The sequence below is a fragment of the Neolamprologus multifasciatus genome, chromosome 16 (assembly GCF_963576455.1).
Source record: "Neolamprologus multifasciatus chromosome 16, fNeoMul1.2, whole genome shotgun sequence".
Lineage (NCBI taxonomy): Eukaryota > Metazoa > Chordata > Actinopteri > Cichliformes > Cichlidae > Neolamprologus > Neolamprologus multifasciatus.
Genome location: NC_140454.1, coordinates 11926028 through 11951479, shown reverse-complemented (window position 1 = coordinate 11951479; position 25452 = coordinate 11926028). Strand labels below are relative to the sequence as shown.

Sequence of the window (25452 nt, the reverse complement as noted above, 5' to 3'; positions counted from 1 at the left end):
TCAGTCGGGTTTTAATAGCATTTGAAACAATGCATATTATGCATATTTATTTTTTATACTTAATTAAACCATTTATAGTATCTAATCTGTTCATTTATATTTTCAGAATTTTGAATTAAAAAACGTTTCAAATTCAACCTCTTATGAATATGAATTTGTGCTTTATTCTTAAAGCTTCACGTGTTTCACAAATGAAAACAATAGAAACATCCGTTGTGAGGATGGATTTTTTTTAGAATAAAGGAGTGTTTTAAACTTTAGAGCCACGACTGCTGTGTTTTTTGTCTTCACGCTTTAAGAGAAGGACTTCTCATATTTGTTGTTTCTGAATATTTCCTGCGCGCATTGCACGGTTCAGACAGTCACATTAGATCAACGCTAACTTCATTCACACTTTAGTGACAACTGAAGAGGAAACGACTCTAACACATTCACACACCGCGCGCGCTCAGGCGGGGCTTAGAGGAAACACCGTTATACACGCACGCGCGCAAATAGAGAGGGGAGGGTCTCCGCGCGCTCATCTCTCAGTTTCATTGACTCCATGTGAAACTCTGCTCAACTCAAGTTTTCACTCTGTTTTTTCTGTTTTTAACATTCAGACTCTCTCGTCTTAGTTCTTCTTTCGTACTGCACGTGTTTGCCCGTATAAGAACACACAAGTCTCGTGCGAAGCCGGTCCACGCACGAGACTCTTTAGGAGACTTGGGGAGCAACAGGAGGATTTACGCACGAGCGAGACCCGCGGGGAATAATAAAGTGGATTTAACGGAGACGTCTTTCACGCGCTGCGGTTCTCCTGAGTCTGTCACCGGCAGCCACTGGACCTGTCTGACCCGGGATAACAGCTGTCTGACCCGGGGTAGGCTTTCTGCTGTCTGAGCGGTACAGTAAGCGAAATGTGGACCGTTTATACAGTGAATGACTGATAGAGCTGATGAAGAATCAAACAATGCTGTGGTTAAGGAGTCAGGCTGAGAAAAATATTTCTGTGTTAACGGTTCAACGAGTCTGTAAATAAACTGGTAATAATGGCAGCAGTCGGTAAAGTCATAACTCTTCATATGACCCAAAAGTTTGGGGGTCCTCAACATTGGAAACTTGACAACAGTGTGTTTGAATGTCTGGACCATTACTTATAGTTTTTAACTAGCTGTTATTAAGCTCATGTTTATTTAGAAAAGCGTAACTTTGTACTTTACTCTGTAAGAGCAACCGCAGCCCAGCATGATTCAAACAGGCTAAAATAAGCAAATTAAGATGAATAAATAAATCCAGAGAAACAAAAGCACAATGAAAAATAGATTTAGCAGTTTTCCAATTTTGGAAAATCGACTTGATTGAATCTTTTTGTTCACTTTTAGACAGGAAGAAAGATTGGCAGCACTCTCACTCACTCTCTCTCCTGCTGTATAGATTAGGAAACAGCCAGATGACAGTTAGCTGAGCTTTGCATATGGGCTGGAAGCAGGGGGAAACTCATAGCCAGAGCAGACAGCAGAAACACTTCGATTTTTGCACTGATGGAAAAGTAGATGTAACTTTTCTTTAATTTAACCTGAACAAATTAAGTGATTTCCTCTGCTTTCAGTCTGTGGTTGGATATAAGCAGCCACTGGCTGTGGTTTCTTATAAAACCAGACACCAGAGTACTTCACAGGGGTGTGTCTCCTAAGTAACTCTGAGACTGTCTGACAGTTGATATATATCAGTATGGGGTTTTTTTTTTTTTGGTTTAATCATCCGGTTATCTCATGTCTGGACTCAGTGAAACATTTAAACATCAGCTCATCCTTTAATTAGATTGCATTTTGTTATTTACGTATGCCAAAACTCAGGCTGACATACTTAGCGTGCTAATAGTCTGTGCACTGTGGTGTTAAGTAAAGTGATGCATGCTCAAATTAAACATACTTTTTTCTCATCACAGGTATTGATTGAAATTAACTGCTCATAAATTAAGTAAATTAAAGCTGATTTTATTCTGTTATTTGTTGGGAAATTACAACAACAAACAAGTCATTTGAAGTGAGTCGCAGGATGAACCTGTGCAATTTCCCCTTTTTTCAATAAAGTCCAGTTAAACTAATTACTGATGTCCTACAGTGGAAACGCTGGTAATAACCTCACACTTGTGGAATGCCACATTTTGGGCAATCGTCACATAAATCGCACTCAGACACAACTAAACTGTGAAAAGAAAAATCTGGGAAAAATCTAAAGGAAACTTTAAAGATTTGCTTCAATGACCAACTGTGTAGCGATAAAATGTAAATTCCCGTACTCATTCAGCATAACCTCTGTTTTCTTCTCGCAGTTTGCCCTCCATCATGAAGGTCTCCGCGGCCAGTGTTTCTGCACTGGTCATGGTCTTAGTTCAGGCCCTGGTTCCTCCTGCTGCAGGATACAGTCTGGATCAGGACCACAGTCTGGAGTTTAAAGGCCCGCCTTCCTCCATGTTCGGATACTCAGTCCTGCTGTATCGCCACAACACAGAGAGCTGGTCTGGATCTCTACTAGTATTCACGTTATTGGTCTACTAACAACTCACCAGCCCCCTCCAACCCTAACCCTGACTTTTGATCTATTTATCTACTACTGATTGTCCACTGATGTGCCGTTGATCATCGTAAACTACATTTCAAAGAATGCTACATGCTAGTAATAACCTCACTCATCTACTTTAAATTGTAAAATAACTCACAGCTGTTCTTACAGTCTTATTCTAATTGATTTAATTACCATAGTAACGCTCCGTAAGCTGCCATCTTCACACAGTATCACTTTGTGTGCGTGTGCCCACACCAGTTAGGCAGTTCTTGCCAATGAGAGCAGCTCTTTGATGCTTCACACACAGATGTGATTTAGATACTTGAGACAAAGACAAAACCAGTGCTAAATGCCTCTCTTTCCCTCTTTTAGGTTAGTAGTTGGAGCGCCAGTCGCAAACACATCCTCCCATCATTCAGTGTCTCCAGGAGCTGTTCTCCGCTGCAGCATTGCTGCTGCTGGACCCCGGAAATGCCACCACATGACTGCTGGTGTGTGTTTTTGTCAGCCTTTGTGTTTAGTCTTTTCCCCCTGCGTTACTCCAGCTGTTGATGGAGATGAAACTCACATGAGAGATGCAAGTTCAGCCAAAGCATCCGTTATTGTGCTAGTGTTATAAACACATATATTTAATAAGTCTGGATGTACTGTAGATGCTATATAAGGTGAGTGAAGGTGATATGCTGACAGTCAACCACGTATCCATGTGTATGCAGATGTGTCTTGGTGTGGAAAGACGTGTGAAGCCGAGCAAGATCACCAGTGGATGGGAGTCAGTTTATCCAGACAACCTGAAAAGGAAGGGGGGCACATCCTGGTAACGCACACACACTCTCTCTGTGCTACTTAGGTTTTTCCCCCATGTTATTGATGCTCAATGAGCGACACTAAACACGTTTTTCTTAGTTTTATCATCTTCGTTGGTTCAGCAGCTTCCTCAACATGATCGTTGTTGTGACTTTGGTGTTCGTGGTGGACTTTCTGAAACACCATTTGGACATAAAACACGTGGCCTGTGGCAGTTCTGTCAGACAAACCTCAAGTTTTAACAAAATGCTGTTCACCATTCTGGGTGAAGGGTGGTTTTTACAATGTGGCTGTTCAGAAAGGCTGTAAACTTTTGGTATTTCCAGTGAGGTCGGGCAACATGCCATAAAAAAGACACCATCTGAAAGACTGCAAATGCCACCGGATAAGAGTTTGCAGTGCTTAACATTTCAGGGCTAGCGATGGTTGGTGGTGTGCTTTGAAGACATGGTGTACATCATATAATTATATACCCTAAAAAAGGTATTTTTTAACAATTTTTATGGAAATCCCTTTTAGTGCTGGTTATGTAAAATCTGTCTCTCTGTATCATTCAGCATTTCAGAGGAGCCATTGTGCTGTTAGGTTTGTTTGATGCTGGGAAAGTGGTAGGTAGTCAGACTAGTTTAGTAACATTAGCAATGATGTCCACAATTCAGCGCTCACTGAGCTATTAGCAGATCCTGCACACTTAGGGATGTGTCTCTTTTTTATTATAGTGACAAATGAATATCCTTTGCACTCCCTGTTTTACTCTATTATGATTCACAACATGAAGCAAAAAGAGGGAGTTAGAGAACTCAAAGAAACTAATCCAAGGTGCAGGGTCATTGTAGAGAAACAGTAAACGCACATTAGCACAGTATCATAAACAAACTCAGAGGTTATGAACTCTTATTTTTTTTAAACAAGAATCCATTTTACATCTAGCTTTATGACAAATAGTCAGCAGTCATTAAACAGCAGGTCAGTCACTTAGAAAGCCTGAAACATTTGCACAACAGACAGCAACATTTGAAAAGCCTGAAGGCATTTCTATTACACACAATGGAGGCAGTGATGTGATTGAGAAAGTATTTACAGCACCAAATGTCTCCTCACTGTGATCGTCTGTGTTGCACGGGGGGGGGGGGGGGGGGGGGGGGGAATAAACATACAGGAGAATGATAATGTTCAACACACACACACACACACAGTTTTTGTTACAGTGGCTTAGGTCATGGGAACAACAACACTCTGCTGCCAACGTGTGACTTAGTAATGACTGCATGTCACATGTTGTTTGTGTGTGTTTGTGTGTTTTCAGGCCTGTGGTCACCGCTGGAAGAACGTCTTCTACTCAAAGAAAGATGGTCAGAACAACAAGCTTCCGAATGGGGTGTGTTATCGTTTTGGCAGCGACATGAAAACTTACAAGGCTATGACCCCCTGTTACAGAGGTACACACGCACACACACACGCACACATGCTGCTCTAATGGTTACACTTATTCCTCTCTTCCTACTAAAGAGAACAACTTTTTGACCTAGCAACCTTTTGTAGAACAGGGTAAAGAACTACAAATTACATTCTTACACTGTTTCTGGTGTGAAGTGGGCGATAAACAAACAAGAGAGACGGAGTCGCGACAGAAAAGACGATCAGCTGATCATTAAGCAGTTTCACGATTGAAGTAGCAGCAGGAGAGGAAGAGAGAAGAGGCAGTCCCTCCGTATATTGGTTGTTAAGCTTAACGCAGGAATGCTTTACAAACATTCAGAGATGAACTTACACACTTGCTTTACTTCTCTCTGGGATAACTTTCTCAGAGATGAAATGCTGGTTTGGTAGCGAGGCTTCAAATACACACAGCCGCTCTATCACGTGAGCACACTGCTCGCTGTGTTACGCTGTGTCGCAAGTTTTGTGAGGTGCTTTTTTATATTTAATGGATCGGATTACATTTTTTTATTTCTCGCCGATATCCGATCCAGTAATTTACGTCAGTATCGGACCGATACCGATACGTAATATCAGATCGGTCCATCTCTAGTGTTAACACAATGCTCAGGAGAAAAGACATCAGCAATGATTTTAGAGAAGCTGCCCATCAGTCAGGGAAGGGTTCATTTATTATTGCACTGAGAGAGTTTATTCACAAGTGGAAAACATTCATGACAGCTGTCAGACTTCCCAGGAGTGGATGTTCCAGCAAATGCACTCCAAGGTCAAACTGTGCAATGCTCAAAGAAATGACAAAAAACACCAAGAGCTACATGTCAGACTACGCAGGCCTCAGTTAGTATGTTAAAAGTTCATAACAGTGCAATTAAAAAAAGACTGAACAAGGATGGCTTATTTGGAGGGAGAGAAAATGGGACAGTGCCGAGTTTGGCAAAAACAAACAGCATTTCAGCCCAAACACGTCGTAGGAGTATTCTAGAGTCAAACGTGTGGACCTCTGTCCTATATTTAAAGTCTGTACCAAACTGGATCATGCAGTGTCCCAAACGCAACAGAAATCTGCAACTTCATGGCTGACGGAGGAGAAGAATCATAGTGTTACAATATCTGAATGCACAAACCTCAAGCCGACTGACACGCTGTAGCAGAACTTTAAGAGAGCTGTGCATGAACAACTGCCCCAAACCTCAGTGAAGGGAAACAAAAAGACTGAGAGTGAGACAAAAAGATTCATGAAGTCATTTTTACTTAGTTTTTCACACACTGCTTCTGCATTTTGTCTTCATTTTTGTTAAATAAGTAATGTGACAGTCCAGTATGTTGTGTTATTGTACATCTCAGGTTATTTGTACCCAATTTTAACATCTGGTAAGAACTATTTTTTATTTTGCTTGATATCTTTAAATAATGTCCTGATATGTAAAACCATGACCGTGACTGTAGCAATATGAATGTGTGTGCATGTGAAACCAGCAGCTGTTCAGCTGCAGAGGGATTTATTCGTTTGTTCACCTTCACCTTTTGACATGCCTGTGTGTCTCCTACAGACCACCAAAGGAAGTTTGGGGAGGATTATGGATCATGTCAGGCGGGTATTTCCAACTTCCTGACAGAGGTTAGTAACATAAGCAACACGCTTTGTTAAAATCGTGTCATCCCCGTTTCCTCTTGCAGACTGATCGCGGTCCATCCATGTTTTAAAAAGCCATCTGCTGTCCTCTTGCTGCTCCTCAGGCTATGAAAATGTATAAATTCAAGTTTTTTTTAAAAAAAGAGCAAAACTGTGACATGATCAAACCAGAAGTACAATTTTAAAGCAACATATGTAAGAGTTAATCTAAGATATTCAGCTATACATATAATGCAGCTTAAATAAAGTCGTCACATAATATAGAGGCTCTCTCTTTCTCAGGATCTGGTCATCATGGGGGCACCAGGGACATCTTACTGGACTGGTTCAGTTCTGGTCTATAACACCACCAGCGGGAAGATTTCAGCCTACCTCGATAATGACAACACTGAAGCCGTCAAATTTGGAAGCTACCTGGGTACGTAGTCCACGCGCCCCTCTACCAGCAATGCTGATGTTAGCCCGCTTCCAGAATACAGCTGTTACCTACCGGTGTTGTGCTTTCACCACAAGCCTCATCAGAGAGAGTCGGTCTGTGCTTCTGCCTCTTCCTTTAGACACAATTCTGATTCTGCGGCTTGGATTGACAAAATGTGAAGGTGAAGCTCTTTGATTGCTGTTCACTCACACGCTGTAGCCACCATGTGGAGGTAAAAAGTCTCACGCCCAAAAGGAGATTCACTGACAGGTGTTCACATAAAGCTGATGTTGGTCAGAAGACTACCTTAGTTACTGTTCATGCAAACATTTCCTGCCACTTCACAGCAACGCCGCTGAGCACCAGGATTCATTCCTTGCTGTTCGACTCAAAGAAAGGAAATGTTCTGTGCTTTGTTAAGTATAGTCTGATCTGGTCTATAAGAGACAAACCTATCCAGATCTTCGGATAAGTTTTAAATTAAAAAAAAAAAGCAAGAAGAAGCAGCTTCCAGGATATGCTGTCACTGGTACAGCTGCTCATGGCTATGCTGTGTGCTGTGGAGACATCATAACAGGTCACACAGAGGTAGCACTTTTTCTGTTTGTGAATATGATACTTACCTTAGTTTCACTTCAGTGTCCAACTTAATTTTAGTTACAGCTACTGTCATAGATTTCCTTCCATCATTTATGGAGCTTTCACAGAGACGTGAATAATAGAAACAAAAACATTGAAAAGACTCTATCTGGTCATTATTTTACTGTACCTGTTAAAATGATTCCCCCTTACTACCAATAAGAAAAGACCATTAAATTAAACTAACAATTAAAGCATTTTTGGCTTTAAGAGAGAGGAACAGTGGCTTTTTCTCTTTCTCTTATAAGATCTGAAGTTGGTGTAAACAGCTTTAGCAAAGGAAGTGGCCAAACAGCAAAAGCTGATTAAAACACAAACTGTAGTTTAGTGTGAGTTCACTTAACCTGCACATTTATTAAAATGTCGAACAAGCTTTGCTAAAGTCAATAAAAGTATTCCAGGTGGAAGTTAAATTTGGAAATGTAAGTAAGTTGATATAAACAGACTTTATGCGTTCAGTATTTTGCTTAGCGGGAGAACCAAGTTTAAACTTTGTTAAGTATTTGGGGACAAACACGTAGCTTTGGTTTCGACGTCAACTGGTTATATGCGTTTTGAGCCCTACATATATATATATACATATATACATATACATATATACAGTGTGCTCTCATCCTCATAATCATAAACTGCATGTGACAGAGATAACCACGCTGATGCCACCCATTGGTTTGCAGAGTCTCGTTTTAAAGTCTTGATTTTGCATTTTGGCGCTAAATTATTGGCACGCCACGTTATCTGACTTAAAGCAAACACTGTCACCGCTGATAGCTGCAGGAACTAAAAAAAGCTCACGGCTTCACAGTGAACATGTTTTTGGACAAACTGAGAACTTGCCCTGTGGAGTTTTCTTGTATAAAAAAAAGTGTGCATAGCCCAAACATTATTTTATTTATTGATTTTTCTTTATTGTAAAATATTTGCAAAGCAAATTTAAAGTCTAATTATTACATTGAGTTAATAACTTGACTGCCTTTGCTGGTAGACTCCTCCTTTTGTTTGTGCCTCTTAGATCAGCAAACTTATCTAAAAACATTGGCAGGAATACGTGTCATGACACCTGCATGTACACATTTACATCCTGTGTTAATGCATTGTTTTGCACTTTCTAGCATCCCTCCTGTATGGCACAGACATGTATGGTTAGTTTATCTTGTTATTCTGAATATGTGCCTTATACCGCCGAATCACTATACTTTATTAATCCTTGAGCAATTTAGGTGTGTATATAGTCTGATGACGAAAACTTAAACACGCACACACTCGCACAAAATATTATATACAAATATACAATATAAGTTACGCATGTTGAAATTGACAGGTGAAACAACTGAAAACAGAGATCATAACATCGCATTTGCAGGGGGATGATTAGATGAACATAGTAAATACAAAAATCAAAGGAACTGAGATCTATATATTTTTCTAATAACATATAGATCTTAATCTGTAATGATGTTGGTGCAGATTGGCCCATGTGTTAAGGAGGATAAAGGGTACATATAGACATGGCATAAGTCATATTTATTTGTGTTTTCATTTAAGAAACCAAGAGAAAAAACTCCCACAAGATAATGTCAGAAATAGAGGCTATACGAACACATTTTAGCATATGCATCACCTCTCAGTGTTCATGAGAAACAGGAAGCCAAGCAGAGAGGTGCTATGTTCTGAAAACTGTAGGTGAAAACATCTTCAAGGTTCTCACGGGACGTAAAAACCACAATTACCAGTGGTGACGAGCTGCTGAAATGAAATTTATACAAGCTCAGACTGCAAAATGGTTTCTTCTCACTTATGATGGGGGTAGAAACTTTACTGAGTTTTGTCTTCAGGCCACTGGTGCATGTGGTTATGTGTGTGTGTGTGTGTGTGTGTGTGTGTGTGTGTTTGTGTGTGTGTGTGTGTGTGTGTGTATACACAGGAAACAGTTTCAGGAAGTTTTTTTTTAAAGCCTGTGGTTGTTTTTGACTTTTTCGTGTCTATGCATTGCCACACACAAATGGTTTACCTCAGTTTAGATCGACCACATGCCAAACCTGATCTGAAACCTTAACCAATAAATCAAATTTTCACCACTGCTGGTAAAATTGTCTCAACCAACAGACTGGTTTCTACCTTATTTTGCTGTTTTAGGTTGATGTACAATTTGTAAACAGTTTTTATACAGTGTTAATAATATGAATGACATAAGGATTTATTTATTTACACTGAGAAACAGAAGATTAGCTTAGCATTTAAGTCTATAAATGGGGTAGGAGCTAGCTGAGGTCTATTCACAAGTAAAAGAAATATATGGAACTTTAGTTTTCTCTAAAGTTCCATACTGAAAACATTTTAGTCAGGAAACACAGTATCTGGTAAAATTTTGTGCAGCCACCTGTGTGGTGGAAATATGTAACAACATAGCTTTGCAGGTTAGCTGTGAACACAGGCTTGTGCCAAATGAATGAGCAGAGCTCTGATGGTTCCTTTCCTGCGACATTTCCTGAATCGGTTGCTCTAGAATCACCTACCAAGTGAATGTGTACTTGTACAAGTGTACTTGTGAATTATGTGACATGCCTGCATACTCGTGTGGATCCTTGTGCCCACAGCTACGCCTCAGTCATGTGAAAAAGCGCCACACTGTGCAAATAGCAATTTCAGTAAAAGGACAGAATTGTTATTATCAGGCAGAGTATGACAAACATAAGAATATCAACATTTTTTAAACTTAGTGGAGTATTAATATTAAAGTAAACTTCACCCAGGCACTCTCTCTCTGTCTTAGCCCTGTGTCAGACTGGTGACCTGTAGCTGGGATAGGCTCTAGCCCCACCGCGACTCTGATAAGGATAAGCAGATGAGAATGAATGGAAACTTTACCCAAATTAAAGTTTACCTAAATTAATCATGTGCCACGCTGTTGTTCAGGCTATTCTGTTGGAGCTGGTCACTTCCTGAGTCCTGCAAGTGTGGAGGTGGTGGGTGGAGCTCCACAATACAATCAGAAGGGAAAGGTAAGACCTACCTGACTTGCAAGGGCTGCACCGCCAGCCTCATCTTTGTTGCATCTTTGGTGCAGTGATGTAAAGATTTCTTATTTGTGTTATGTACAGCAGATGTGATGTTAAATTCAGTGACTGTGTGTATACACTGTGCAGGTCTTCATCTTTACAGCAGACAACAGTGTGCTACAGATTGTCACCCAGGTCTCTGGAAAAGAGGTATGAAGCTCCTTAGCATTAATGCTCCCCATTCAAAGCAACTGCCTGCTTAGCACTTAGCTCATGTCTTTGTGTAGCTGGGATCCTACTTCGGCTCCAGTATTTGTGCGGTGGACCTAAACGCAGATGGATTGTCAGACCTGTTGGTTGGTGCTCCGATGGCAACGGGCAACGTGAGAGAAGAAGGGAGAGTCCATGTGTACATCAACCAGGGGCAGGTAGGCAGGAACACTGAGCATGGTATTATTGTACTGTGATGCTGTGATGTGTTGATTGTTTCTGCTGTTAATCCTAATTTCACAGTTCCATACATCCATGTATAATGAGTAAAACGTTCCCTGATTTATGTGACACTATGAGGACGAGTCTTTGTGAATTAAAAATAAAGGAACCTGATCGTGAACACAGACTTTATTTTCTTTCTTTCTTTACACTTTCTGAGATGACCTGTTAACGTGTCCTGTGTCCTTTCTCAGGCAAAGCTAGAGGAGGAGCAGTTTCAGTTGACTGGCAGCAACGCCTACGCTGCCCGATTTGGAGAGAGCATCGCAGACCTGGGAGACCTGGATGACGATGGTTACCCTGGTAGGGATCACACGCCGACTGATCTAGAAGTTGTTGTTTTTTTTATTGGAGCAAGCTTTGGTATACACAACACCGCTGATACTACTACAACCAGAAGTACTGAATATGTGACAGTTAATGCTAGTACTAGAAGTTTATAAAATCTTCCTTATGCTTTTGAAGCCTACTTCTCCTATAAATACTTTTAGTATTAAAAATACATTAAAGGAAATATATATACCAGTAAAAATAAAGATAAATCCTGATGGCAGTACTATTGCAAAATGTTAATATCCCCTTAACTGTCTTAGTGCAAAAAACATGAAGTTTAAGTAACCGTTGCTTCAGATACTACTAGTCCCACTGCTAATATTACTGCTGGCGAACCTGCCTGCAAATACTATAACTATTCATAGTACTAAGAGCATTGCAACATTGTTTTTCATTCTCTTCCAAGTACTACAAATAACAGAAGATTTTGTACTGCAAATAAGTACTATACTTTAGAAACGACTCCTGCTTTTACTGTTTCTGCTCTTGCTACTGCTGACAGCACATGCTCTGCTGTTGCTTCAGTAGCTGTCACAGTAGCACAAAAACCCACAGTGAGCAGCTGTGGGTTCACTTGTGTGCTCCAGGGCACCTTGAGAGTGGTAATTAGAGAGCTGCTCTCTTTACTTTCTGCACAGATCTACTGCATTAGCACAAACATTAGAAATGCTACTACATTACTTAACTGGCTGTTGAGCTACATAACAAATAACATGCATGTAGTGATGATGTATTTTAGGTGCCTTACAAGCCGACCAACTGTACTTGAGACTTCCTGATAAGTAAAGAACATCACACAGACTTCAACACAACGCCCTAACACATACATCAAGACCCCTACCTTCTGTGTGTCTGTGTGTGTTTGTGAGAGGGGTGGAGGGTGTTATTATGTTCATTAAACGTTAATGACATACTGTTGTTGCTCTGTAACTGAACATGCCCTCTAATCTGCCACAGCTAGATAAAAGGGTGTGTGTGAACCCATGGTCTGGGGACACACTGTATCTGTTCACACACACACACACACACACACACACACACACACACACACACACACACACACACACACACACACACACACACACACACAGGGTGGACCCACCTAACTTTTGGAGAAAAAAGGAAAAGTTGTAGTCATGAAATTTTACTATGAAGACTGATTTTAAGTTTAGCGTTACAGTAAACTAGGAAATATGGTAAGACAAGAAATAAATGTAAATCAGTGTGCTGATGTCTGAAACAATGGAAGTATCTCTGACTGCATTAGTGTGTCCAAGACCTCAATATTTTAAGGATACTTTATTTAAATATTAAAAGACCATACTAGTGTTTACTCATGTTTATATACTCTTGCATACTTTTATCCATCTGAAAAAACAAGAAAGGACAAAAATTACCCTGTGAATTTAAAAATTAGTAAATGGTAATGTTAAAAAGTGTGAAAATTTTATGTAAAAAGTCACAAGAACCAACGACTACTTTGAAGAAAAGAAATCAAAGATGAGGTTAGGCTGAAACAGTGCTCTGAAAAACTATTTGTCCCATCCTAAAGATAACCAGAGTAAATACAAATGCAGATTTTAAAATATGGTTCATTTCACAGCCTGACAACGATCGGTTACGTGCAGGAAGTCCAGCTCTGGTTAAATCAAACCCAAAAAGTACAAAACGAGGCTTTTTGGAGTGGCCAAGCCAAAATCTGGACTCAAATCTGATTGAGATGCTTTGGCTGTTCGTGCTTCAAAACCCTCCAGTGTATTCTGAATAAATCTGACACTGACACTCTGCAAGGAAGAGTGGATCGAAATTCCTCCAATTCAATTCAATTCAATTCAATTTTATTTATATAGCGCCAAATCACAACAAATGTCGCCTCAAGGCGCTTCATAGATACAGAGAAAAGCCCAACAATCATATGACCCCCTATGAGCAAGCACTTTGGCGACAGTGGGAAGGAAAAACTCCCTTTTAACAGGAAGAAACCTCCGGCAGAACCAGGCTCAGGGAGGGGCGGCCATCTGCTGCGACCGGTTGGGGTGAGAGAAGGAAGACAGGATAAAGACATGCTGTGGAAGAGAGACAGAGATTAATAACAGATACGATTCAACACAGAGAGGTCTGTTAATACATAGTGAGTGAGAAAGGTGACTGGAAAGGAAAAACTCAATGCATCATGGGAATCCCCCGGCAGCCTACATCTATTGCAGCATAACTAAGGGAGGATTCAGGGTCACCTGGTCCAGCCCTAACTATATGCTCCACAGTGATGCGAAAGACTCATTGCCCATTGCTTGACTGCAGTTCTTGCTGCCAAGGGTGGCATGCTTAGGGAGCAATTACTTGTTCACACAAAGAAAGTTTGGATAATTTTTTTCCTTTATTAAATTAAATTATAATTTATGTGAAAAACAAACTATTATTTTTTGTTTATTCAGGTTTTCTCTGACTAATGTAACAATCTCTTTGATGATCTGAAAAAATTTAAGTACAAAAGTGTAAAAATAAAAAAAGACAGAAATCAGGAAGGGGATGAACACTTTTTCATGGCACTGTAGGTTGGTGACAAGTGAAGACAAGAATCCTTTCAAGTATATAAATACAAAATTGTGTGTGTGTGTGTGTGTGTGTGTGTGTGTGTGTGTGTGTGTGTGTGTGTGTGTGTGTGTGTGTGTGAATAGATGTGGCGATTGGTGCTCCACATGAAGACGACCTTAAAGGAGCCGTGTACATCTACAACGGCAGAAAAGAGGGCATCTCATCAACTCCATCCCAGGTACAAACTGAGCAAAAACCTCCAGGGCTGAAAAAAAGAAAAACTGCAGGTTTTCAAATGAAACAAGATACGAATGTCCCAATTTTACAACAAAAGTAAACATGTTTTCAGCCTGGTACAAAACAAGGTTTTGTTCTCTAAATGTAATTCCCCCAAGATGTATCTGGGCAAATTATTATATAACTCACCCGTTTAATTTAGAGAATAACGTGTATGTGGGGGACTTACCTGTCTTTAAGTGACAGGCAAGGGCTGTAAATGACGATGACGTGCAGGTAAAAATGTCACTTACTTACTTTTTACTTACCAGTGCAATAACATGTCTAACAAAAATGCAAAATCTGACCTGATCCCCTTGCAGTCATAGCTCAAAGAGAGATTCATAAATAATTAAATATACTAGATAAAAACAGATCCAAGAGTTAAAGCTATGAATTTGTAGTGACTGGACAAATCAAACCAAGACAAATGATCTATTCTTTCTTTAACACTGGGATCAGTCAAAAATCAGAAAAGATATTAACAGAATAATAACCAGTGTGGGAGTTATACTAATGATAAATCCCCCCAAAGTATAAGAATATTATGAGATATTTTTTGGCCTTTTTAATAGCACAGAGGAGAATAGATGGGAAAACAGACACAGAAATGGATTAGGGGAAGAAATGCAGCAAAGGGCCACTGGTCAGAGTTGAACTCAGGCTGCTATATTTGGCCTTTTGGCATACTTGCTTGCACATGCTTACATTAGTACTTATATCCTCCTGTGCTTTTAAGCAATATCATTACACCAGCTTTCATGATATACCTACCATTGTGCTTTCAGAGGATTACTGGATCCACCCTTGGCCATGACCTCAGGATGTTCGGCCAGTCGCTGAGCTCTGGCATTGACATTGACGATAACGGTTACAAGGGTAAACAATTCAGTGCCAAAACTTCTGCCATATTTGTTTCATTAGATTGTTTTAAGCAGGCTAAACCCGCTCTGTCTCTGCAGATGTGGCAGTTGGTGCGTTCCTTTCTGACTCAGCCGTGGTTCTCAGGTAAGTCGTCACTGAAGCTTCCTGTTGAAACTTTACCCAAAAAGACTCCGTCTGTAGTTACCCTCTTCTCATAGTAGTAAACAGGAATGTTTTTTTAATGTATGCAGTGTGCAAGAGAACCAAAAGTGTCCCAACATCTGTGGAAAATATGGTGAAAATAACAAAATCCTCCTGCTTTATTTGTTTTCAGTTGTTTTCAGTGATTCATAAACCCCAGTCTGCATGCTGTGATAATTTCTCTGACTGTGTGCTTGTGCTGCAGGACCCGTCCAGTGATTCAAGTGAACGCGTCTTTGATCCTGCCAGAGCAGATCGACGATCGGATGGCGCTGTGCCGAGAGCTCAAGCATCCAGCTCCCTGCTTTAACGTTACCATATGCTTCAGTGTCCAGTCCAGACATTTCAGAGGGCACATAGGTACTGCCCTAATTGCACATCTTTAGTGTATTATCTGTAAATTTATAAAATTTAAAAGCTACCTATGTTTAAAAGTAAACACCAATCAAGCACATCATTAGAGTCAGTGACAGCAGGTGACTGGAACACCTTGCTATAATGCAGTATTTTGTTGGGGAACCAGTCATTCTTGTGGATGTTACTCACTGAAACACTCCACAGTGGCACCCAAAGCCTAAGCAGAGAAATCCATATGTCCCCTCTCCCCAGCCACCTCCTCCAGCTCATCCAGGGAAACGTCGAGGGTTTCCCAGCCCAGCTAAGAGATATAAACTGTACATTAATCTCTGGCTCTCTTCCACAGCATGTCTTTAGTCCTGTCTCCCTCCCCACACCCCCAACTGGTCACAGCAAATGCTCGCCACACCCTGAGCCTGGTTCTGCTGGAGGTTTCTTCCTGTTAAAAAGGATTTTTTCCTTCCCACTGTCGCCAAGTGCATCTGATAGCTGGGGTTTTCTCTTTATTATTGTAGAGTCTTTACCTTGCAGTTTTTAAATTAATAATTGTGCAGCATGCCCTAGGGCTACCCCTGGGCCTCCTCCTGGAAGAACATGCCCGGAACACCTCACCCGGGAGGCGCTGAGGAGGCCTCTTAGTCAAATGTCCAATCCACCTCAACTGCCTCCTTTCAGTGTGGAGGAGTAGCAGCTCTACTCTGAGCCACTGCCGAATGCCTGAATTCCTCACCTTATCTTTAAGCGAGAGGCCAGTCTCATTTTTGTCACGTCTCCTTCACTGTGCATCCCTTGTGACCATTGGTGAGGGTGGGGACATAGATTGACTGGTAAATTGACAGCTTTGCTTTTCCGCTCATCTGAACATCTCATAAACAAATGTAGTGGTCAGTTTTATGTAATCGGTCAGCCAAAGCTGCAGAGTCACACTCCTACTGTCCTTATCGTAAAATACATAAATGCAAGCCTCCAGCCGTTTTCTCTTTCTCCCTCTATCCTCTTGTACAACAGCAATGTGCCTAATTGCAGTTTCAGTGCTGGGATTGGATGATAGCTTCTCCAAAAGGCAACATTTGTTTTGCATAAAGTGTGCAGCCTGATTTTTGAAGGTTGTTTCTCTCTTCTCTTTTTCAGATCTTCAGTATAATCTGACCTCTGACCTCCTCCATAAACCGTCCTTCCCACCTCGGTTCTATTTCCACGGTAACGGATCATCCAATATCACAAATGAGCGTGTACGAGCACGACAGGGGCATCTCACTTGTGTGGCCCATGTGGCTTACCAAAGGGTAATATACTCACCCACGGTCTATTTTGGGCATATTAACATATGATGCACTGATTGGATTAACAGCAGTGATGTTAAAATGTTTGTCTTTCCTCCTCTGAACCCTTTTTGTTTCCTCCAACAGAAAGATGTGAGGGACATTTTTACTCCGGTTCAGTTTGTGGTTTCTTACAGTCTCAGGGAGACAAACAGCCGCAGAGCCTCTTCCACATCCTTCCCTCCGTTAAAACCCATTCTGCAGCGGAGCGCAGGACACCGCAACACCATCACCAGCCAGGTACCAAGCTAGCGTACAAAGACCCAGCAAATAACAGCTAGAACAGCCCATCATGCACACAGTAATCAATATCTATATTTATAAATCTGCTCTAAATAAAAATGAAAAATTTCTACTTGCAGTTACAACACAATGAATTAGCTTAATCAGCTATAAAAGAATAGATGCATAAGTTTAGCATACTGCTAAACTAACACATTAAGCCATCTGCAAATTATTATTTTTTATCTTTGTTCGACCTTTGTGTATCAACAAACCATCTCGCCTATCCAGATGTGTTTTCAGCTGCATCTCAGCACATTAACACTCTCCTGCTGTGTGCGTCCCCCACATGTTGCTCACACTCATAAAGCAGTGCAGGAACAGTTTACAAGTAGGAATTCACAGGTGGAGTTAGTCATCAGGGGTTTTTTATTGAACCTCTCAAGTTGTTTGATGTTATCACTGAAGTAACACGATCGAAATGTTTATTTATTCTCACGGCTGCCGCTAACCCGCTGCTTCTTTTCTTTCTCTCAGACTCGTTTTGCTCGTTCCTGCTCCCTGGTGAACTGTTCGACAAACATGCAGCTGTCAGCTCATCTAGTGCTCCCACAGTAAGATCTCTCTCACACACACACTGCAGGGAGTGTGAATGACACTGTGTGTGAAAGACAAAAAAAACAACAACAGGGAAACAACCGGAATATATGTGAAAAAAAAAGAAAAAAGGATATCAAGCTGTTGTGTTTGCATATTTTTGTGTAGAGAATAAATGTGCGCTGTATGCTGCTGTAATTAGTAAGTGCCAGAGTTGCTGGTTATATTCAGCTTCACACTTTGGGCTCCTGAGATCAAACTGTAAAAATCTGCAAGTTAAAACCAAAAAAGAAATCAAAAGTATTTCAACAGTAGATAAAGTTTGATCCTGATTGTAACTCCAGCGATGTTTGTCATGTTTGTCTTCAGTCAGCAGGAGTACTTTGCGCTGGGATCCGGGCAAACGATCATGTTGAAAGCCTCACTGCTGAACTCTGGAGATGACGCCTTCCTGCCACGACTGACGCTACGGTTGCCCAGCAACATCCACTACATTAAAGTACTGCAAAATGTGAGTCAAACTTTCAGATACCCTCTCTACTTTTAAGATTTGGCTTAAAAGTTTCCTTTTTAACAAAGCTTATAGTAAGGGCTGGATCAGGTGACCCTGAATCCTCCCTTAGTTAAATTGCAATAGGTTTAGGGAGGGGTTCCCATAATGCACCAAGTGTTTTTCTTTACACACCTCACCTCTCTCACTCTATGTGTTTATACACAATTTTGCATCAGTTACTAATTTTGATCTCTCATGCCTGGTTTCTTCCTGTTAAAGGGGAGTTTTTCCTTCCCACTGTTGCCAAGTCTGATTTCTTGTTCTGATTGTTCGGTTTTCTCTCTATTACTGTAGGGTCTTTACCTCACAAAGAGCCTTGAGGCAACCATTGTTGTGATTTGAAGCTATATAAATAAAACTGAACTGAATCAATAGATAAAATGGTGTGTAGCTTGTGTGTTTCAGGGTCATTTTCAGGGCTGTTTTTAGGGCAGAAAAACATACCTACCGTCATGTATGTACTCCTAAATGGTCCTGGCTGAGTAAGCTGCCAGAGGTGGATGCTGATTGGGTAAAATGAGAAAAAAGTGCCATTATTCTTAAAAAAAACAGAACTCTATTTGAGAACCTAGATGAAGATGAACAGCAGACTGCTGCTCTCTTAGACAGTGTCATCAGCAACCATAGGCAGATACAATGGACAGCAGTATGTTTGGTGCAGTAACATACAGCAGTATGGTCTTACAGTTAAAACTGCTGTGTAAACAGACAGTCACACAGCATTAACTGTTAAATGATTATTGTCAACATTGTAATACATAACGAAACCAAAACAAGCCTGCTTCTCTTCAACCAGGAGGACAATGTGGTCAGATGTGATGTCACACAGGAAGTCAACGCTACAACAGTGGGTGTTGACTGCAGCGTGACCAGCTTCCTCCTTCCAGCGCACACCCAGGTAAGCCCGAGCTAATTGGAGGTAATAACACACTGATCACATACTAAAATTATGAAGAACCTGAATGTCGTGCTCCAGCCAGCTATTATGGGTCCTCAACTTCCTGTGGTCCACATATCAAAGGTCAAAGCGGGTTCTTGTACTTTCAGTTCTCTATTTTTCTTCGACGTATCTGTTTAAAATATTGCAAAACTATCTGGTGAAACGGACCGCAGCTGGTTTAGAGTAGAGATTCCTGTATTGTGTAAAAAAGTTTTAGCAGCAAAAATCATAAAGAAGGAAGATGTTAAGTAATGTTTTTTTTCTTGTAGCTGAATATCAGCTTTCTGTTGGATGTCAACCAGAACAGCACACCTGGCCAAAACCTCATTCACGTCAACACCAGCAGGTAAATCTCCGCTCACCTCATCATTTTTCTGAAGTGAGCGGACTCCTCACCTATGACATTAAAGCAAACTAATGTATGAAGATAAAGTGTTATTTATAAAGGAGTATGCAGAATGCAGATTAATGTGAACATTTAAGAAGAAGAAGAAACAATAATGAATATGAAATAGCTTTATAGACTTTTAAACCTTGAATCAAACCATCAGGGAGTAAAAATATGTGAAATTTATTTTCTCTGCAGTGATAACTATGAGAGGAGGGAATATCTCCATGACAACTCCATCAGCCTCACCCTTCCTCTCAAATATGGAGTCAATGTGAACATCCACGGGTGAGCTCACCTTGTTGTGCATTACTATTATTTGCTTTGTCAAAGGTTTTTTTGGGGTGTTTTTTTTACCGTGTCAGTGAAATTCATGTGAACAACATTTTTTCCTCAGAGTGCAAAAATAAAGGACATATTTAAGTCCAGAGAACTAATCCCAATGCTTTCTGTCTGCCTGTTTACAGTTTTGTGACTCCCTCCTCTTTTGAAGTTGGAGATGAAGACTTGATTTCCACTAACTGCTATTCAGAAAGCTTCAATTACACATACAAGGTAGGTCAGCCTGATTCAGAGGGTTTTTTTCATATGTGATCAGACAGGATGCAAACACACTTCTGGATGCTTTAAATGCCAAACAAGCAAAAACAGTAACAGATGGTAGACTTGTACACATTTGCAGACAGTTTGATTTATGTGTATGTCTGCCCGTATGTATGTTATAGTAATACTAAAAACATTGAGTCTGTTCTGTTAAAACATGTCACTGAGCTGAGGCAGTATAACATTATAATATGATATTTTCCAATTTTTTCCATTTTATCCTGACCCTTTATTGCTGATCACAAACGCAAAGTTTAAAGAGAACTAGAAAAATTTGCATTTCCTGGGAAAATGCTGTGTGGATGCTGTAACGCTGAAGCTGTCTGCTAAAAATAGCTGAAAAAGCTGAAAAGTAGCAAAAAATTGTAATAACTTTGCAGAAGCATAAGAACTTAGCAAAAATGTAATTACTTAGCAGAACTGCAATAACGTAAAGAAAACATAATACTTGGCAGAAATACAAAAACATAGCAGAACTTAGCAGAAATATTGTAAATATTATATATATAAATATATTTAAAAAACTATATAAATATGACATATTATATGTCTACTGGCAGCACGGTGGCATAATGGTTAGCACTGATGCCAAGAAGAAGAGCAAGAAGGTCCTGAGTTTGACTCCACCATCTCCACCCACACACACACACAACCCTGATAAGCGGAAAAGGATGGATGGACTTATGTACTGAGTTTATGAAGAGTTAGATGTGTCAAGGTGGGATGTTGTGACACACAGAAGTGTCACGACATTAGTTGCATGACCAAACTTATTTATTTAAGAATGTAGGTCAGCAAATGAGGAAACACAGAGATGCGAGTTCTGTGTGTCACGGCACTTTCAGCAGCATATAGTCAAAGAAAATGGAACAGAAGAATGACTAGTCTGGCCAAAATAAAAAATATATGCAGCTGTCCAAAAATACAATTTCATATGTGAAGCTAAAACTTTACAGCAAGTCCAATTTCATCAACACTGATTGGAGAGTTTAGGAAAAGTGTCATCTGTAAGTTGGTCATTTCTGGTTTCAATTGGGAACCTTTGGTCTTAGTAGTAGTAGCACATCATGAAAACTGGAGCCAATCAACAATTTTTTAGCAACTCTTTAAAGGGAAGAACCAAACAGGAAGTTGTTGCTATGTTTGTGCTCATTTGGTTTACTTTCACTGGTACCCACACATTAAAAGGTGAAAAAAACACAAGGTAAATAAATAGGGCTCTTGATATGAACATGTCCTTGCCTTAGAGAGTCTCAGCATCTTGTTCCATCTCCCTGCAGGTGTTAAACTCCGGTCCCAGCAGGTCAGTCGACACTGTGGTTGAAATTGCGCTGCCGAAGATCCTCACACCTTACCGTCACAGGCTGTTGCAAGTGGTCGATTGGCAGGTACATCAACACAAACATCGGCAGTGGGGTTTGCACTTAGGTTCTGTGTGGTTTCTCATGTGTCATGGCTGGAATTGAGGTGAAACAAGCCACGAGCGTGAGAAAAGTTATTCGTAAATGGCGACAGAACAGACCGTACTAACACATGAATTCTCTCTGCAGTCGTCTCAAGGCGTGTGTTACATCAGTGACACAACTGTTTCAGTCATCGAAGACTGCGACGCCCCTCAAGCTTCCTTCATCAAACAACTCATCTTCTTCTTTTCGCCCACCTCCACCCGTAGAATGGTACGCAAACACAGACACACACACACACATAAAAATGTGATATAGCTTATGCAAGGGTGCAAACTTTAATTTTGTTCTCTATGTTCAGTTTTGTGGCCGCACCGATAAGGCTTGTGAGTGGTTAGTGTGTCGCCTTGGTAATTTGGAGGCGGGGAGAGAGGTCACCATCCAACTGGAAGCCAACCTGAATCCTGCCGTACTACGGCAAGCTCCGGTAACACACTCGCACGCAGGCGACTGATTTCACTGCATTTTGCCAGAGTTTCTGGTCCCTGATGCCTTTCTCTGTGTCTCAGGGTCGCCATGGGATCATGATCCTGGAAAGCATGGCAGTGATGTCATCACCTAAACAAGATAATAACACCATCCTGATCCAGGATCATCCTGTAGCACAGGTAAAACCCCCCTGCAGCCAATCAGAACACACTTGTGATCCGAGAGTCTGGGCTTCACAGTTGCCGTGGTGCAGCAATGTTAAAGATCTATGTTGCACATTTCCAGGTATTGGTGGAAGCAGTTTTTACCCAGAAACCCTCAGCGATGGTGAAAATCTTCATTGTCGTTGTCAGTTTAGCCGTGGGGTTAACCATCCTGGCAGCTCTCATCTGGTGTCTGTGGAAGGTACTCAATTTTTGTTTTTCAACATAAACTCATTTTTGTGACAATTCTCCCACCAATAACTGGTGTATTTTAACAATCTGCCATCTTGTAAAATATCATGGCTCAGTTCTGTGGTACTGACCAACCACATTATGTTACAGTTTAATGTTTGCAGTTGATACACAGGCTTCACGTTTTCTTCTTCTCTTTGTCCGTCAGGCTGGATTCTTCAAGAGAGAATTACATCATAAGGAGGATGAGTTCAACAGAGACAGCTGGGACTTCGTTCCCAAGCACAGCAAAAGAGAAAGCACTACCTAACCCAGATTGTTCTCTCTGCCCGTGATCTGACCCTAAGGTGGAGTTCACATTGTACCTATGAAAGAGTGTTCATCATGCCTCGGTCTTACTGCAGCACTGTGAACGTCATCGGTCAGTGAAATTCATCTACGCTCCAAGGGTTTGAGTCTAACACGTGACAGTGAACGCCTCCTGAATCTGACTGTGACCTTTTAAACTATTTTGCCGACATGCTTTCACAAAAAGGAACCAGAGAAATCCAAAGACCTGAAAGAAAAAAGACTGCAGCGTTCGATGGATAGAGGATTAATTAAAAGGGAAGTGAACCGGAAGTCATCAAATCTGAACCAATCGGAAAGCCTCGGAGCGTCCTGGGATTAATGACCTTCATTTTGACTCTTCTTTTTAGGAGAAAACAAAACAAAGAACATCACTTTCTAGGATCTCAGGTGATTTAAACTTTGCCTCTGATTGGCTCGTAGCTCTGGGAAACCTTCCTTTTGACTGTGTAACTTATTTTCTGAATTTTGTTCACCTGCTGACCAACACACACACACACACAAACACACAAAGAGCAGACTCACTGGCTGTGCTGCATTATTTGACGCCTGTGGCACACACTGGATGTCGTCCAGCTGGAGGAAGAAGGTGATGGCTGCTGGGATTTGCTGGTAACAGAGGTGATCACACCGTTTTTTGCCTCCCACTATTTGTTTTGGGATGGGTCTCCTCTGCTTAAACCAGCAAATTTTTATGGCACAATCAGCTCATCTGATGCACATCCACACATTTTTGTTTTGCACAAAGTTAGTTCACTGAGCCAGCAATGTTGACCACTGGCTGGATACTCCAACGTGGAGGACATGTTTAGCTTATTAGCGCTATCTGTTTTTACTTACCCTCTTGCTTTTGCAAACTGCTTCACAATAGAGGAAACTGAGGGCAGTTTTGATGTAGGATTAATAGAAATTTCAGGGCAGAGGATTGAAAAATGAGCAGAATGCAGGATCTTTCTACAGTGAATCCTCCACTGTGCTGCCTCCTGGTGCTATGATTCCTTAACCTCCCCGTGAGCCTGATTTCACACTTGTTTACAGTTTCTCTGACGCTTTGGACGCCATTCAGGGAAGAAGAAAACAGGAAGCCATGCTGGTATGTGGAGGGAAAAACAATGAGAACAATGTACAGCCAGATGAGCACAAGTGCACCACGCAGGGAAAGCTAGAAACGAGCATTTCTCCTCCACTCCTCCTCCTTTTGGGCCCAGGAGGGTCAAACACACAGAATCAAACATAATGAGGCACGAAGGCTCTTTTAATGTGGTAACAATCACAATGTGATGCCCCTGAAAAAGTTTGTCCTGTGGGAGTTCTTTAAATTAAAATGAATACAAATAAAACAAGAGAGGAAAAAAAAACATAAATGTGATGCATTTTAAATAAAGCACATTTAAGGTTAACCACTCCTACCAGTGTGAGGTAGGTGGGAGGCCTAATTATCGACAACTACTTGAAATCACTATTTTCAAAAGAATGTTTATGGCCCGAGCTCTCAAAGTAAAGCTCCATCTTCTGAACAGACACGTCACAAACACTAAGTAAACATGTTTGATGTGGTCAGTTTTCTCAGTCATACTTCCTAAAATTGACACCTGGGCTTTTTAAACTGATAACTTGTTGGTTCAAGTAATACATTTTTTTAAAAGCATTGTGTTAACGGTCTCCATTTAGACTGTTCACTTAGCTGCTGCCCTCCACTCCGGTGTGTGTTTAATACAAATGCACCTCACAGATTCACACCAAGTGTTTTAATATTTTAATAAGTGACTTTGATGTTCGTATGTGAAGTTGTTCTGCACTGGAGAGTCTCACTGCTTTTAGCAACACTTTTCTATTAAAATAAAGGATTTTCTATTTAAACAGCTTGATTTTTATACTTTATTCCAGTCGCAGTATAATTTGAGGCAAAATGAGAATCTACATGCATACATCAGGTCTGTTTTTGCTTCACCATCGTCTGCACAGATAGAAAAGTTCATGTTTATTCAAACATGAACCCTTTGGGAAGTGAAATAAACTGGATTTTGAACACAAATTAAACAAGTTTGTTCTCTGCCACAGAAAGAAAAACTGGATGAAAAAAAGCAACATATGAAATTAAAGTCACATGATCTGAGAGAAATGGGTAATGAAACTGTAGTAAATTGTAAACATTAAACCATTTTTATGTGCATTGGTCAGTTCTGCAGCTGATACATGAATAAAACTTACAAAACATTCACATTATACTTTGATAAAAAGAATATAAAATTAATACAGCTTTAAAGTAAAGGAGCTTTTTTTATTTTATTTATTTTTCCTCTATGAATATATCGTTAAAATCATGGGCGGACGACCGAAGTTTCAAATTGTGAGTTCAGAGTCTGTACAAAGAGCACTGTTGAGTCATTTTGGTTACCGTGGTGAGTGTCACACAGAGCAGCGCCCCCTTGTTGTTCTCAGATGCAGCTGCAGGAGACAGACGACTCGGCCTCTTCCACCTCCTCGCCGTACAGAGTGATGAGTCTTGGGTGGACTCTGAATGCACCACAAAGATATACAGAAACACAGACACACAGTCAGGTGGATATTAAGGACCTGCAGACATGTTGCTATGGTTGCATGGCCTGATTGGTATTGATGTAAATGTCACAGAATGTAAAGAAACA

General features: G+C 40.7%; 2 protein-coding genes across 4 annotated transcripts in view; one reads left to right on the top strand and one right to left on the bottom strand.

The window, feature by feature from the left end:
• The first annotated feature begins 498 nt into the window (after window positions 1-498).
• itga4 (integrin alpha 4) lies at window positions 499-23315 on the top strand. Of its 3 annotated transcripts, XM_085135677.1 has the most exons (29): window positions 502-862; window positions 2318-2503; window positions 2923-3041; window positions 3267-3367; window positions 4664-4796; window positions 6348-6415; window positions 6713-6848; window positions 10404-10489; window positions 10634-10696; window positions 10774-10914; window positions 11173-11281; window positions 13990-14084; window positions 14911-15001; window positions 15085-15130; window positions 15393-15547; window positions 16676-16830; window positions 16954-17106; window positions 17626-17702; window positions 18055-18196; window positions 19035-19136; window positions 19448-19524; window positions 19765-19854; window positions 20034-20121; window positions 21450-21557; window positions 21720-21845; window positions 21934-22059; window positions 22142-22240; window positions 22347-22466; window positions 22665-23315. In XM_085135677.1, the coding sequence occupies exons 2-29, from the start codon at window positions 2331-2333 to the stop codon at window positions 22764-22766; spliced, it is 3081 nt and encodes a 1026-aa protein (XP_084991803.1). In that variant the 5' UTR covers window positions 502-862; window positions 2318-2330; the 3' UTR covers window positions 22767-23315. The 3 variants fall into 3 exon arrangements, with proteins under 3 accessions (XP_084991801.1, XP_084991802.1, XP_084991803.1); XM_085135676.1 differs by having other exon boundaries at window positions 500-862; window positions 22142-22466; XM_085135675.1 differs by having other exon boundaries at window positions 499-862; window positions 22142-23315.
• A 1353-nt stretch (window positions 23316-24668) lies between these two features.
• Window positions 24669-25452, bottom strand: part of cerkl (CERK like autophagy regulator) — a 33231-nt gene continuing 32447 nt past the window's right edge. The window contains exon 14 of the mRNA XM_085135678.1: window positions 24669-25321. Coding sequence (XP_084991804.1) covers window positions 25243-25321 — 79 coding nt within the window. The 3' untranslated portion in view covers window positions 24669-25242. The remainder of the gene's footprint in view (window positions 25322-25452) is intronic.